General features: G+C 45.3%; 1 protein-coding gene across 3 annotated transcripts in view; it reads right to left on the reverse strand.

Moving 5' to 3' along the window:
* map4k3a (mitogen-activated protein kinase kinase kinase kinase 3a) overlaps window positions 1-15957 on the reverse strand; it is a 205930-nt gene that overhangs the window by 39471 nt on the left and 150502 nt on the right. For all 3 annotated transcript variants that reach the window (XM_084441509.1, XM_084441508.1, XM_084441510.1), the window contains 5 exons: window positions 14035-14097; window positions 13496-13577; window positions 13294-13413; window positions 5625-5697; window positions 167-225 (listed from right to left, as the gene is read on the reverse strand). In XM_084441509.1, the coding sequence (XP_084297635.1) occupies window positions 167-225; window positions 5625-5697; window positions 13294-13413; window positions 13496-13577; window positions 14035-14097 (397 nt within the window). The remainder of the gene's footprint in view (window positions 1-166; window positions 226-5624; window positions 5698-13293; window positions 13414-13495; window positions 13578-14034; window positions 14098-15957) is intronic.

Below are 15957 nucleotides of genomic sequence, written 5' to 3' on the forward strand. Positions count from 1 at the left end.
ACACAGCTAGGAGGTGACAGGGTTAATGCCCCCCCACACAGGTGGTGACAGGGTTAATGCCCCCACACACAGCTAGGAGGTGACAGGGGAGGTCACAGGGGGACCTGTGAGAAGTGTGAGGCGCGTGCATGTGTGTTTGTGTGTATGTGTGAGTGTGTACATTTACCAGTTCATGGTAGGGTTCAGTCTCCTTCCTGAGGGGGGGGTCAAACTTGACCTGGTCGACTGTGGGAGGGGAAAAACAGAAGCATTAATCCAAATATGCAACAATAATGTCATTACATGATTAGAGCTGCTTAAAACATATTTATTTTGGTGCATATTATTAAATAATTTGGTATATATTATGAAATAATATGTACCAACACATTGTATTATAGACTACATACCAAAAATATGAAACTAGCACTAGACAAAATGTATACATTCTCCAGTGTCCGACTGGAGAGGATAAACTGGACCCCTTTTTTCTAAAATGGTCAGTCACAGTCCCTATGGTCTTAGAACAGTTAACTTAATGGTCAGTCACAGTCCCTATGGTCTTAGAACAGTTAACTAAATGGTCAGTCACAGCCCCTATGGTCTTAGAACAGTTAACTAAATGGTCAGTCACAGCCCCTATGGTCTTAGAACAGTTAACTAAATGGTCAGTCACAGCCCCTATGGTCTCAGAACAGTTAACTAAATGGTCAGTCACAGCCCCTATGGTCTCAGAACAGTTAACTAAATGGTCAGTCACAGCCCCTATGGTCTCAGAACAGTTAACTAAATGGTCAGTCACAGCCCCTATGGTCTTAGAACAGTTAACTAAATGGTCAGTCACAGCCCCTATGGTCTCTCTGGAAACCTTGGTTAATAACCAGGTAAAGCTTTTTCTTTCAAGTTATTCTATATTAAGCCCACATCAATCTGGTTTTAGAGTGAATCATAGTACAATCTCAGCCGTCACCTTGGTCACTAATGACATTATATCGGCACTAGACAAAAAGAAAAATTGTGCTGCTCTGTTTGTGGACCTATCTAAAGCATTTGATACAGTTGATCACGCATTATTATTGCAGTCTTTATTAGGTGGGCTAGCTTGTAGAAGCTAGCCCAACTTGTGATATTCCCACTATTTCTTTATTTATTTCTTTATTATTATTATTATGGTTCTCCCCACTTTTTTGAACCTCAACTAGTTCTTCATACTTTGTGCTAGAAACTTCATTCAAACTTGTTGATGAAGTTCATGATGTTTAGCTGTTTCAGGGGCCCATTCAGATTTTTGATATTTTTTATAGTTTTTTATTAATTTAACTTTTAAAACTATTTTTTGTCCCATTGAAAGTGCTTGAAACTGCTTTTGGAATGTTCAGTATCATTATGCTTTTAGAGTGGTGGCAGCTGTTGCTTTGAACATATTCACACATTTTGTAAACTGCTGGCACTCCTACAGTTTTGACAGCTCACACACATATTATATATCAAAATGTTCACACAACTGTGCTGATTCATACAATGTCAGTATCTAAGCTGTGTGACTTACAGTTGTCGCTGTATGACGATTTGTTCAGCAACTGCGCTCCCTATTGAAACGTATGGCAACGCACTCTAGCTTTTGAGCTGCTAATTTTGCATTTTTACTCTTTTTCGAACTTGTTGCTATGCCTAAAGTTTTAACAGCTGATACACATATTATATATCAAAACGTTCCCATAACTGTGCTGATTCGTACAATGTAAGTATCTAAGCCGTGTGACTTATAGTTTTCGCTGAATGACGATTTGTTCGGCAACTGCGCCCTCCATTGAAACGTATGGGCCCACACTACCTATTGAGCTGCTAATTTTGCATTTTTACCCTTTTTCTAACTCGTCGCCATGCCTACAGTTTTTAAGCTACACGGACATATCATAGCCTTAAATGTTCAGCATTTTCTCAGGATTCCTACGGTGTCAATATCTAGGCTGTGACCTTTATACCTTTTGAGAGAGAGCTGTCTGAAGCCAACATGCCTTTCCATTGAAGTGAATGAGAGGATGCTCACAGTGTCAGTTGGGATTTGAATTTGGGGACACGTGCAGGCTCTCTGTACAGGCACCCTTTTATGACTACTGTGGTAGTATTCCTTCCTTCCTTCCTTCCTTCCTTCCATCCTTCCTTCCTTCCTTCCTTCCTTCCTTCCTTCCTTCCTTCCTTCCTTCCTTCCTTCCTTCCTTCCTTCCTTCCTTCCTTCTTTCTTTCTTTCTTTCCTTATATTCAAAGACATATTCAGAATGACACTCTTTTTCAGGCTGCAAACTATTAATATATGTTCTCCTCTTTCAGCTATTGAACTCAATAAAACTATGAGTTATGATGAGTGGTCTAATCTATTTTTGAGTGTAGTACTAGCAGTACTTATAACAAACACCTACTGCTTATCACTGCTACTGCTTCTAACCTCAACTTCCATACAACACCTCCACAGCTACTGCTCGGCCCGGGGTGGGCTATAGACACATGGTCTCCAATGAGGGGTGCATGGGGATGGCCTGACCTCTGACCTGAGGGGACGGAGTCTCGCCACCATGCCACTATCCACGCATCTCATCACATCTCAGACCCTGAGTTGGCTAAAGATGCAGTTTTCACGGTTGGGTGCATGTGGGTGGTCCGGGGAGCAGTACACTGTCCTCGACGGGCTCTGACCCGAGGGGGCGGAGTCTCGTCACCACGCCACTATCCACGCCACTGTCCCCACATCTGTGTGGCTAGAGACACACGGTCTTCACTGGTGAAGGCAGGTGGGTAGCCCGGCATGGCCTACACTGTCCACGACTGGCTTTGACCCAAGGGGGCGGAGTCTCGCCACCATGCCACTGAACATGCTACGGACACCACAACTCAGCCCTTGAGTGGGCTGGAGACACACGGTCTTCACTGGTGAAGGCAGGTGGATAGCCCGGTGCGGCCTACACTGTTCACGCCTGGCTTTGAACCAAACGGGCGGAGTCTCGCCACCACGCCACAGACCCCACAACTCAGCCCCTTATTGAGCTAGAGACACACAGTCTTCACCAGTGGGTGCAAGGAGACTGCCCGGAGGTCTTCATGGTGGAGTCAGGTAGGTGGCCCGGAGAGGGGTACACTGTCCCCGACTGGCTCTGACCTGAGGGGGTGGAGTCTCACCACCACGCCACTATCCATGCCACGGGCCCCACAACTCAACCCCTGAGTGGGCTAGAGACACACAGTCTTCATTGGTGGATGCATGGAAATTGCCCAGAGGTCACTGTACTGTCCCTGACTAGCTGTGACCCAAGGGGGCGAGGCCTAACCAGCACGCCACTATCCACGCCACGGGCCCCACAACTCAGCCCCTGAGTGGGCTAGAGACACACGGTCTTCACCGGTTGAGTCAGATAGGTGGCCCGCAGAGGGGTACACTGTCCCTGACTGGCTCTGACCTGAGGGGGCGGAGTCTCACCCCCACGCCACTATCCACGCCACGGCCCCACAACTCAGCCCCTGAGTGGGCTAGAAACACATGGTCTTCACCAGTGCAGGCGGGTAGGTGGCCCTGAAGGGTTACACTGTCCTCGACCAGCTCTGACCTGAGGGGGTGGAGTCTCACCACCACGCCACGGGCCCCACAACTCAGCCCCTGATTGGGCTAGAGACACATGGTCTTCACCGGTGCGGGCGGGTAGGTGGCCCGGAGAGGGGTACACTGTCCTCGACCAGCTCTGACCTGAGGGGGCGGAGTCTCACCACCATGCCACTGTCCACGCCACAGACCCCACAACTCAGCCCCTGACTGGGCTAGAGACGCACGGTCTTCGCCGGTGGGTGCATGGAGATTGCCTGGTCCGTAGTAGTTCTAGCAGTAGCTGTTACATACAGCTGCAGCAGCTAGCCCACCTCACATTTTCTCCAGGAAATGTACTTTCTAGTTTAGAACTGGTATGTGTGATGAGGCCTGTGCTTTCTTCCAAGACTATTTGTTTGTGAGGCATCAATGTGTGAAGATGGGAAATGCTCGGTCTACATTTTTGCCTGTTTCAAACGGTGTTCCACAGGGTTCAATTTTGGGCTCTGCTTTTTACCATTTACATTAATGATGTTGTCTCCTCTCTAAAAGATTGTCAAGCCCATCTATATGCTGATGACACTGTTATTTATTGTATTGCTGACTCTGTAAATCTAGCCATTGAGAAATTACAGTATGCTTTTAACACCTTGCAGGTAACTCTTGACAACCTTAAATTGGTTCTCAATGCTAACAAAACAAAGTTTATGCTTTTTACTTGAGCCAAACATTTTGATTGTAGTAAGCAGTCTATAAATACAGTAAATGGGTCTTGCATTGAGAGAGTCTCAGAGTATAAATATCTTGGCATTTGGTTAGATGATAAAGTTACTTTTAAATACCATATTGACATCCCAGCAGGTAAACTACTTCAGATTTTTTTTTTTATAGAAACAAATCCAGCTTCCCCATGTTGTGTAGGAAAATAATTGTGGAAGCTATATATGAAACCTCTCAACTCTGTCTATCATTCTGCAATTAGATTTATCACAGGTGATACTGTAGTTACCGTACACATCATTGTCTTTTATATGACAGGGTTGGTTGGCCATCTTTAGACGTAAGATGAAAAAGGCATTGGTACCATTTTTAAGGCTCTTACTGGAAAGCTGCCTCCTTATATCTCTTCGATGCTGAACCATAAACCTAGTACGTACTCAACTAGGTCTAGTGGCTGGCTCACACCCCATGTGACCACAGAGCTGGGAAGGTCTGCCTTCTCATTTTTGGCTCCTAGTTCTTGGAATTGCCTACAAGACTCTGATTATGGACTATTGTGTTTCTGTAATTGTTTTAGTTAATGAATTTGTTATTACTTCATTTTATATTTTACCTCTTAATGTTTTTATATGTCTATGTATGTGACTGTGTATTTATTGACTGTATTTGTTTATTGTGAACTCAACAACTTGAAAATGAGGTTCACACCTCAATGTGTAACTTGAGTATAAATAAAGGTTTGATACACACTTCCATGGCCAGAAAAAAAGCCCCATATCAATCAGCACGAGATGAAAGATTGCCCATATACTGTATACGATCATGTAGGGGCTTATATAACTAGCGAGACACTTTCTCTACTCGTAAACCCTGAGGCCACTGAGTCAAACGAAATGATGGTGATTAAAACCCATAGATAAAGCCTCTGACTGAACAATAAGCATTTCCCTGAGCTTTCTGCTGGTCTGACGAATCCTTCAGTCTCCAGGGAAGCGGCGGAGAAGAGAGACAGAAAGGTGGAGAGCGAGAGCAAGGGAGGAGTGGTTTTCTCTGGCTAAATCACAAGGTCATGGGCTGGGCTAAGCAACACAGGGTTTGGATTGCTCAGGAAGCTGTCTCATACGTTTATCATGAGCATGACAGATGTGCATACTTGTGGATAGCCCCAGCATGCAAAAATCAAGTTGCCCCGTTAACAAGCTGACTAGAATCAGTTGGTGATCTTATATAATTTCATGTCATTTCTATCATTTCATGTCATTTCTTTTTGGAATCAGTGGGGATATGTTAAAACTCTATATTACACGAATATACCACACTATGTAAGCAGTTACGTGGAGGTCTGACTTACAGTTGATCTCAGAGAGTGTCTTTCCTTCCCTGCTGTTCCCTGACGGGATCCGGTGTGGCACAGATACAGCAGTCTGGAAAACACAACCAAAGATTCAGAAACAACAGTCTGGAAAACACAACCAAAGATTCAGATACAGCAGTCTGGAAAACACATACAAAGATTCAAATACAGCAGTCTGGAGAAAACACAAACCAACGCTGTGAACTGATCAACAGGAAAATAGCCACAAAAGAAACAATATGGTGTTGTTAGATGCAGAAACCTTTCTTAAAGTTAAAGGGCTATTTTAAGGTTGTCATGTTTACCATTGGTAATGGGTGCCCCTGAAATAGTCAAAACTGTGGCGATAGGAGGCAAATAAAACCAATTTAAAAGGGGATTATTTATTTAAAAGGGACAGTGCACATCAATCAACAATTCTATGTAAATTGCAAGAGCTAGCTAATTAATTAATTATCATCTCATTATCATATTATTCTGCGATGCTCCATGCTAATTATGTTACCTCAATTAGTAACTAGATGATCTGCAGGTACACGTTGTTGTGAGCTTGTCAGATGTCTGGTGATGCCAGTGGTTATATAAGCTGTCAACCATGGGTTGTGCAGGCGCCTAGAATGTCTGCTCCTAATTATGTGTTTTGCGATAAAACCGGCAGTTCCTTCGCCAGAGAGGAATATAAAGGAATCAACTCCTGCGGATTTAATACCTGACTTTCTCATCCCGACTGTGGAGTTACTGGACATTCTGGTCAAAGGCCCTCTGTCTTAGTTACTGGACATTCTGGTCAAAAGCGCTCTCTGTCTTAGTTACTGGACATTCTGGTCAATGGCGCTCTGTCTTAGTTACTGGACATTCTGGTCAAAGGCGCTCTGTCATAGTTACTGGACATTCTGGTGAAAGGCGCTCTGTTTTAGTTACTGGACATTCTGGTAAAAGGCGCTTTGTCATAGTTACTGGACATTCTGGTCAAAGGCGCTCTGTTTTAGTTACTGGACATTCTGGTCAAAGGTGCTCTGTCTTATTTACTGGACATTCTGGTCAAAGGCGCTCTGTCTTTGTTCATGCAGGAAAAGAGGGAAATGGGCTGGCGCTCTGGTTTGTCTTGAGTGCAGATCTCTATCGAACGTACGCTCTCTCTGCAATAAAATGGACCAACTCCAGCTGCTGGTAGCAAATATCAAGGACTTTTCGCCGTCTCCCGCTCTGTTTTGGGACACTCTGACCACACCATCGTCCACTTGATCCCTGAATACAGGCAGAAACCAAAACTCTCTAAGCCTCCATTCATTCATCCATCGTCATCCGCTTATCCGGGGTCGGGTTGCGGAGGCAGCAGTTCCAGCAGGGGGCCCCAGACATCCCTTTTCCTAGCAGCATCAACCAGCTCTGCCTCTCTAAGCCTGTCTTAGAGCCTGTTATATACAAGAAGTGGACCAATGAAGCTAAGGAGAAAATGCGCATGGCTAGAACGGGCTGGTCGTGATGAGGGTTATCGTGACTGAGCGTGGCTAGAACGGGCTGATCGTGATGAGGGTTATCGTGACTGAGCGTGGCTAGAACGGGCTGGTCGTGATAAGGGTTATCGTGACTGGGCGTGGCTAGAACGGGCTGGTCGTGATGAGGGTTATCGTGACTGGGCAGGCATGGAAGCTGGGAATAATCAAGGCAATTATACAGCCACTGTGACGTCATTCACTAGCTACTCTGAGAGTGAATGTGTACCAACCTGCGCCAGAGTCAGATATAACAAAGACAAAACAGCCAAACTTAGGAAGTAAAGGCTGGAGAAAGAGGAAGTTTGGAAGAGTGGGGACAAGGACTGGTTTAAAGAGGCTAAGTAAAGTAAAAGGCTAAACGACACTTCTCAGAGAAACTCCAACATCAATGCTCAGAAGGAAATACGTCCTCTGTCTGGAAAGACCTCAAACAGATCACAAACTAAAAACCAAAATCCCCCCATTCCACTGACGACTCACGCCTAGCCAACGACCTGAACGAGTTCTGCTGCGGACTGAAAAGCAATGGGACCCTCCCTACCACCCCTACCTGACAGCCCTAGTACCCCAGCCCCGACACCAGCAGGTGCCCGGACCTCTCCACAGCTGTTCCACCCTCATACACACACTGCAATACAGCCTCTCTCCATCCTGGAGAAGGATGTCAATCGTCTGTTCAAGAGACAGAACCCCCGGAAAGCGTCTGGACTCTGTCTCTCCCTCCATGAAGTACTTGAAGTACTGTGCTGATCAGCTGTCCCCGGTGTTCACTGACATCTTCAACACCTCACTAGAGACATGCCATCTTGCTTCAAGACCTCCACCATCATCCCTGTCCCCAATAATGCAAAGATCACTGGTCTAAATGACTACAGGCCCATCGCCCTGATCTCTGTAGTAATGAAGGTTTTTGAGCGCCTTGTTCTGCTGCACCTCAAATCCATCACGGACCAACTCCTGGACCCTGTGCCATTTTACTACAGAGCAAACAGGTCTGTGGACGACACAATAAATATGAACCTTCTCTACATTCTACAGCATCTGGACTCTGCAGGCACCTATGCGAGGATCCTGTTTGTGGATTTCAGCTGTGCTTTCAACACCATCCTCCCGCCCACTCTGGAGGGCAAGCTCACCCAGCTGCGTGCCAGACTCCACCTGCAGGTGGATCACAGACTTCCTGTCTGACAGGAAGCAGCACATGAAACTGGGTAAGCATGTCACTGATTCCAGGACAATCAGCACAGGTTCCCCCCAAGGCTACGTCCTTTCCCCTCTACTCTTCTCCCTGTACAAGAACAGCTGCACCTCCAGCCACCAGTCTGTCAAGCTCCTGAAGTTTGCAGACGACACCACCCTCATCGGATTCATATCTGAGGGAGACGAGTCCACCTACAGGTGGAAGATTGACCAGCTGCTGTCCTGGTGCAGCCAAAAGAACCTGGAGCTCAACATTCTCAAGACAGTGGACATGGTTGTAGACTTCAGAAAGAACCCAGCCCCCCTCCCCCCCATCACTCTGAATTACTCCCAAGTGGACTCTGTTGACTCCTTCCGCTTCCTGGGAACCATCATTTCCGAGAACTTCAAGTGGAAGCTGAACATCAGCTTCCTCACCAAGAAGGCACAGCAGTGGATACTTTGCATCACTTGCATACAACCTTTGATTGTACTACATACCATAACAATGTCCGGTCCTGCACCCTGTCTAATGCTGTCTCCATTAGCGTATGCACCAAGCGTAATACAAATTCCTAGTATGTGTAAACCATATGGCAATAAACCAATCAGAATTTGTGTACAGTGGCGTTTCTAGCTTGTATGCCACCCTGGGCGAGCCCCCCGCTACGGCGCCCCCCCCCCCACCCTGTCACCCCCAGGGGCATAATAAATCAGCGGTGAGATGGAACACTTTCAGTTTCGTTTTGTAAACATGAAATGAACGTGCTTTCCGATTGTGAATAGTAAACTGTCGGCAAGTTGTTGAGCGCAGTGGGGGGGGGGGGGGGGGGTTCTTCTGCTCCTCTTGCCACCCCCTGCGAGACCATGTGCCCATGTCGCCCATGCCTAACTACGCCACTGTCTGTGTAAACCATAAGGCAATAAACCGATCTGAAACGGGAGTGCTTGGAGCCTTGCGAGCTGACGTTGCAGATGTAACAAATCCCTCTTGACACACTATGGTAATCGGCACTGGTAATTGTTGGGCTGGATAAAAACCTATAGCATAGTTGGCCCTAAAACGGGATGCTTCGACCTCAAGATCCAATCAGAAGATAGCAGTGACAACAATTCTGGGGCATTTTCAATCTGAAAAAGGTGTGCAACGTTTTGCTAGGGTTTACGGGTTGAACAACATGTTTTCTTGAAACCGGGTGAAACGCCTTCTCAGCTGCCATAGTTCCAGTGCTTGCGTAACACAACAGGGTGTTGTGAGGAATATAAACCGTCCACCGTTTCCATTTAATTAAAGTTAGTTAGTTGTTAGGCTGAATGCTGATCTTCCATGTTCAGGGGAGTGGGGGTGGGTCTTAACAGATGATGCATCAGCTCCGATTTGCTGTTGTTTTTTGTTTATGTAAATGTTTGCGATGGTGTGTCTTTGTGCATTCCATTCTAAATCACCGGAGATCAATGAAGTCACACTAGCATCTTTAAAAAGGCAAAGTTATGGCCTCTACAGTGAATAAATCTGGATGTGGATTAGTATAGTGGAGCGGCCGACATGTCAGATCAATAAAATATCTGTGATAACAGATCAATAAAACATCCGTGATAACAGATCAATAAAACATCTGTGATAACTGATATATAAAACATCCGTGATACCTGATATATAAAACATGGCAGACCACTGAATGTCACACTTTCAGACTGAATAAAAAATACGCTAATTCTGCGGGGTCGTCAGCCCTGTCTTCGGCCTCGGGCTCGGCCTCCTGGGAAAGAAACACTACCTTCCCGTTCAGTTCCGCCAGCGACGGAGGTCCCAGACTGGCCTCCTCTGGGTTACAGCGTTACTTATTTATCAATGCTGTCCTCCCTCGCACATCAGAGGACATCCTGTTCTTATAGATGGGGAGCTCACAGGGAGACTGACAGTTCCAGGCCACAAAATGGCAGTTGTAGGGCATCCTTCACTTGCCACTCATCCAGAATAAAAGGATGGCACTGAAAGTGTTTTTGTGGCTAAATGTCAACGCGGCCCGGGGATGTTGAAGGGGCGTTCAGTGAGCTCTGGGACACGGCTACGCCGACTAGCATGGCGACAGGGCTCTGAATAGGTTCTGGGACCGTTCAAAGGCTATGGTCGTGGTTCGATGGAGGGGTTAGGATTACCATGGTCGTAGTTCGATGGAGGGACCTTTGCCATGGTTGCGGTTCTACAGAGGAATCTACAGGGTTTATAGTCCTGGTTCAATGGATGGGTTAGGGTTGGGACACAGGTGAACTACACGACGGATGTTTAGGCTGCACCTTCAGAACAGGTGTGGTGTCACATCGTTATCCAATGAGAAGAGAGGTACAAGAGGGAGGGAGGAGAGAACAGCCAATGAGAGGAGGGAGGAAGGAGGGAGGAAGGAGAGAACAGTCAATGAGAGGTGGGGAACAGGAGAGAACAGCTTGTGGAGCTTGTGGAGTCAGTGTGGACGACACCTCAGAGACGGCGTACAGGAATTCACAATGATCCCGCAGTGCTGTTGTCCATGGTCACAAACGGATTGAGTAATGGTGCCAGTTTGAGGTTTAGGGCTTGGCGAGTCACAAAAACACCACGCGCCAAGCCACACTCCACACAAAACCATGCTCATTCTGGAAGTCCACCCCGGGGCACTCAAGTTCCCTCATGCAGCAGCTTCTCCCATCCCCAACCTCACACCCCCAGCCTCCAGACCTACTGCAGAGCTACGGAATTCTTGTTCACCCAAGCGAACACTCCCATTGAGGCCAATACGGTAAACACACACACACACACACACACGCACACACACACACACACGCACACACACACACACACACACACACACACACACACACACACGAGTACATGCTTTCAAAACATTTCAAATAAGTCACAACACTCCCTATACAGACGCCCAACTCACCCCAGAGTTCAGACTGACGGTGAAGGAGAGAGGAAGAAACATTCATAAGAAAAGAACAATGTACTCCCTTAAAGGAGTAGTAAAGGGAAAAATCATGTTTAGCCCTGTTTTAAGGTTACTTATGATCATATACAATGGTTCAGATCAAAACGTTGACAAAACTAGCACTTTTGAGAAAGTCTGATAATTGCTCTACCACCGTTTTGGTCATACAATGGATGTGGGTGGGCATCTTGAAAAATCATTAAAAAAAACATGTTAAACTCTCAATTTCAAAGACAAGAAACTCACCTAGTTAGCGTTCTGACATATAATTCGCCATAAAGTAAGATTCTAGTTTATCTGAAAATGCTTTTTTTAATATTTAGCATATAACTATTTAGTCTCAGCACATACGTGTGTAAACCTCCGCAAACTAGGTAGCCTAGCAACATAAACAATAACAATAGCTACCGTAAGTAGTTCCGCTTCCTGAATCCCCTCTGAGGATTGATCTACACATCTACAACGGTCGCGTCAATACAAGTCAATGGATTTTATAAAATGATCAATAAAACCCTACAGGATTCATACTTTGCGGCGAATTTGATGTCAGAACACCAACGGACACCAATTACCCCCTCGGTGAGATTCTTGTCACTTGATCGCTTTTGAATCGTCAAAATGATTTTTCAAGGTGCCCACCCACATCCATTATATGACCAAAACGGTGGTAGAGCAATTATCAACTTTCTCAAAAGTGCTACTGAGTTTAAACTTCTTGATCTGAACCATTGTATATGATCATAAGTAACCTTAAAACAAGGTACCGCTAAACATGATGTTTCCCTTTACTACTACTTTAACCCTAACCTCTAATCCTAACCCCAACCTCTAGCCCTAACCCCCCATCCTAACCTCTAACCCTCCCACACATCAAGACATAGATGCAGAAACAAAGGAAAAGAGAGAAGTGAGAAGAGAAGAGAGAGAGGAGAGAGGTGAGGAGATACAGTAGGAGAGAGGTGAGGAGATACAGTAGGAGAGAGGTAAGGGGAGAGGAAAGAGGAGGAGAGGAGAGAAGACATAGGAGAGAGGTGAGGAGAGAGGAGAGAAGAGAGGAGAAAGGAAAGAGGAGAAAGGAGGAGAAGTGAGGAGAGGAGACAGGAGAGGGGAGAGAGATAAGGGCAGAGCTGCCTTTAAAAGCCCAGAGTCACCAACTACAGGTGTTCTGGATCTTGGACAGAGTGATAAAAGCCACCGCTGCCAGCTGGAATGACAGGGCAGCTTTTAGAGTGAGTATATACTTTTTGAGTGTGTATTGTACTTCTAAAAATTTAATTGCATTACGTTACAAAAATATTACACTAAAGTACAATGCATACAAGTGTTCTCAAGGAATTATTTTATGCACTTGGACATTGAATGACAGGAATCACATTTCAAGTCAAACTCAAATTAGTTTAAGATGTTCCAATTCAAAAGAACAAGATGTTTGATGAGCACGGAAAAATGTCTGATCGATTTGTTCTGGCATCAAACAAAACTGGCATGGAGCGTTCCTGCTGCTGACTGTAAACGCTGAAGCTGTGATTAGCACATCGTCAAATCAAGTGCTTACCGTGCCGTATGCTAAGTAGCTAGTTACCAACTACAGATGAACACGAGAGTCAAAAATGATTGTTCTGCTTGTTTCTCAGAGTAGATACTCTCTGAAGATAGGGTATTTTACAAAATTGATTGATATGACCAGGATGTCTAGTCAGTTGAAACTAATAAAAATATAAAACTGCTAATAAAATTTTCCCCAGGATTAGTCATAAAAACACATTATTTTTTAATCGTAAGGGTAAAGCATGTCCCTAACATGTCTGGTGTTCTAGAAAATATAGATATTGTTTTGATTCCCTCAAACCATATTTTCCTCACACAAAGACGACCATTTCTACTTCTTGTCTCATCAGTTCCATTCAATACAACTGTATTAATCCCACAAGAGGCAGCCTGAACATCTAAAGAGAACCAGGGAGCTGTCAGGTTTGTACTGAGCTGTGTGTGTGTGTGTGTGTGTGTGAGCTGTACCTCTGGCTCAGTCTCCTCCTCGTCGAAGTGGTCGTGGTACGTGGCATGGTCGGGGTTGCTGGCCTTGTCCAGCAGCTCGATGGCCAGGGTCCGACTCAGGGGCTGGGACACAAAGGGATGCTGGGAAAAACAAGACCATCTCAGTCAAAGAGGTGAAAATGAGAGCATCAAACCTGTAACAGTGTGTCTGAAAACATCTCACCTGTAACAGCTTGTCTGCAGACGGCCTCTTCTTTGGGTTTTTCGTCAGTGAAATCTTCACGAAATGGTGAAAATTATTGGTCCTGACAGAGAGCGAGAGAGAAACTAGGATTAGAAAATCAATTCAAGTCACTCTCCAGTCTCTCTCACATAATATTCAATGTATAATGTTTAGAGTAGTAGTGGCCACACCTCCTTGAGGAGAAAGAAACCTAATTTCTGCTATAGTAGACTGTCAAACTGGGTTTTAGGTAGTAGGGTAGGGGTTTAGACAGTGGGGGAGGGGTTTAGGTGGTCTGGGGACGTGGTCTCAACATTCCCTAACTGAGATCTCCCCTCTACAAACTTTCAGCTGAAAGTAAAGCCCCCTTGAAGTTTAGACTTTGATTATCAATGTTGAAATATTTGTAAAGTTTTAAACTATTACTCTGTCAGGTAAGCTTCTATATATATACAGATGATATTGTATGAGACAAGGTATCCTATGTCTTATACTGTAGAATGGGAAAAGGCAGACGACAGGTCTGATGACAAACTCACCACTTCACCTTGTCTTTCAGCTTGGGAGGCTGGAAGTTACTCTTGGTCATCAGGAACAGGGCTCTGGGGACGGGCGGAAACAGACAGGAGGAGGAGGAGGAGGACAGAGAACCGTCACATATTCAAGTAGAGATGGATGAGAGCTCAAATCTGACTGATCTTCAACATGTTATCCACCTGTGTAAAATAAGCTTTGTTCACTGCCGCTGTTAAATTAATCCATTGTCCTTTTTCAGAGTGCAGCTGCGCACCAGGAGATCGACCAGATAAAATGAGACCTTACGGTCAGGTCAATAAGAATCTAGATCATCCATCCAAGTCCAGACTCCGGTCCAGATCCGGACCGAACCACAACTGTCTCCGGACTCTGAGCTATAGGCCTACTTTTCATAGTTTCCAAGACATCGCAACAAGTAAAAATTATCCTCTTTCTGTCCCAGCAGCACTTCGAATGTCCTCTGCTTTGAGGGGTTTGCGTTGGCAGTGTTGCCAGATTTGGAGGTTTTCCGTCCCTGTGGGCTACCTTTGATGACATTGGGCGGTTGGGAAATTGTCAAACCGATCTAGCAACACTGGGGTCATGTGAGTTGACAGCGCAGATGAGTTGACAGCGCAGCTAACGTTAGTTCCGTCTGCAGCTAACTAGCTAGGAGCTAGCCTGATGTTAGTTTTAGCTTCAGTTATTTCTAGTGTAGCTGGCATGTTCAAAGATGGCCAAAAGAAAAGTAAACAGTGAAAATAGACAATTCAGATGAATGGATCAAAAAATATGCCTTCATTCTCCCTCCAACAAGCACCAAACCGATGTGGTTAACATGCCAACAAATAGTACATCTTTTGAAGTGGCAATTTGAAACGCCACTATGAAACAAAACAGTCATTTTGAAGTGACCTTTCCAGAAAAATCAACAGGATGAAATTGGACAGGAGGAGATGATACAGGAGGTGAGGAAATAAGACAGGAGGTGAGGAAATAAGACAGGAGGAGAGGAGATAAGACAGGAGGAGAGGAGATAAGACAGGAGGGGAGTAGAGGAGACAGGAAGAAAGCATACGAGACAGGAGAGGAGATGATATATATATACAGGAGGTGAGGAGATAAGACAGGATGTGAGGAGAGGAGACAGGAGGAGAAGATAGAAGACAGGAGAGGAGACAAGAGGAGAGGAGGATACAGAAGGTGAGGAGATAAGACAGGAGGTGAGGAAAGAATAGGAGACAGGAGAGGAGACAAGAGGACAATAGGAAAGGATACAGGAGGTGAGGAGATAAGATAGGAGGTGAGGATACAGGAGGTTGAGAGGATAGGAAGAGTGTTAATAAATGTTCTTACATCCCACATCCACATACGTTCTGAATACAGGTCAGACATAAAATAATAAATATAGATTTGAATTTCTCTCTCTATTACAAGGTGAGGATAGGAGACAGGAGGTGAGGAGAAGAGATGAGCGGAGAGGAAATAGACAAGAGGAGAGGAGATAAGAGAGGAGGAGACAAGACTTGAAATGGTTTGAGTCACCTTTGTTGGGTGTGTGTGTGAACTGGTTGGGGGGGGGGGGGGGGTTGGTGATTTATATAATTGCTTTCTTAAAAGACGGACCTTTGGATTTTTGGCGGAAAAATTGTGGACCTTTAGGATTTGTATTTGAGTACCCTTGACCTAGATAAAGTGCACTAAATGCATTCATTAAGCAGTAAAAACACTACCAATGGAACAGGCATAAATGGTAAATGGTAAATGGACTGCACTTATATAGCGCTTTTCCACCTTAGCGGCACTCAAAGCGCTTTACAATGGCCTCTCATTCACCCATTCACACACAGATTCATACACCAATGGCGGTAGCTGCCATGCAAGGTGCTAACCTGCTCATTGGGAGCAATTTGGGGTTAGGTGTCTTGCTCAACATGTGGACAGTC

This window comes from Borostomias antarcticus (assembly GCF_949987555.1).
Source record: "Borostomias antarcticus genome assembly, chromosome: 7".
In the NCBI taxonomy this organism is placed as follows: Eukaryota; Metazoa; Chordata; class Actinopteri; order Stomiiformes; family Stomiidae; genus Borostomias; species Borostomias antarcticus.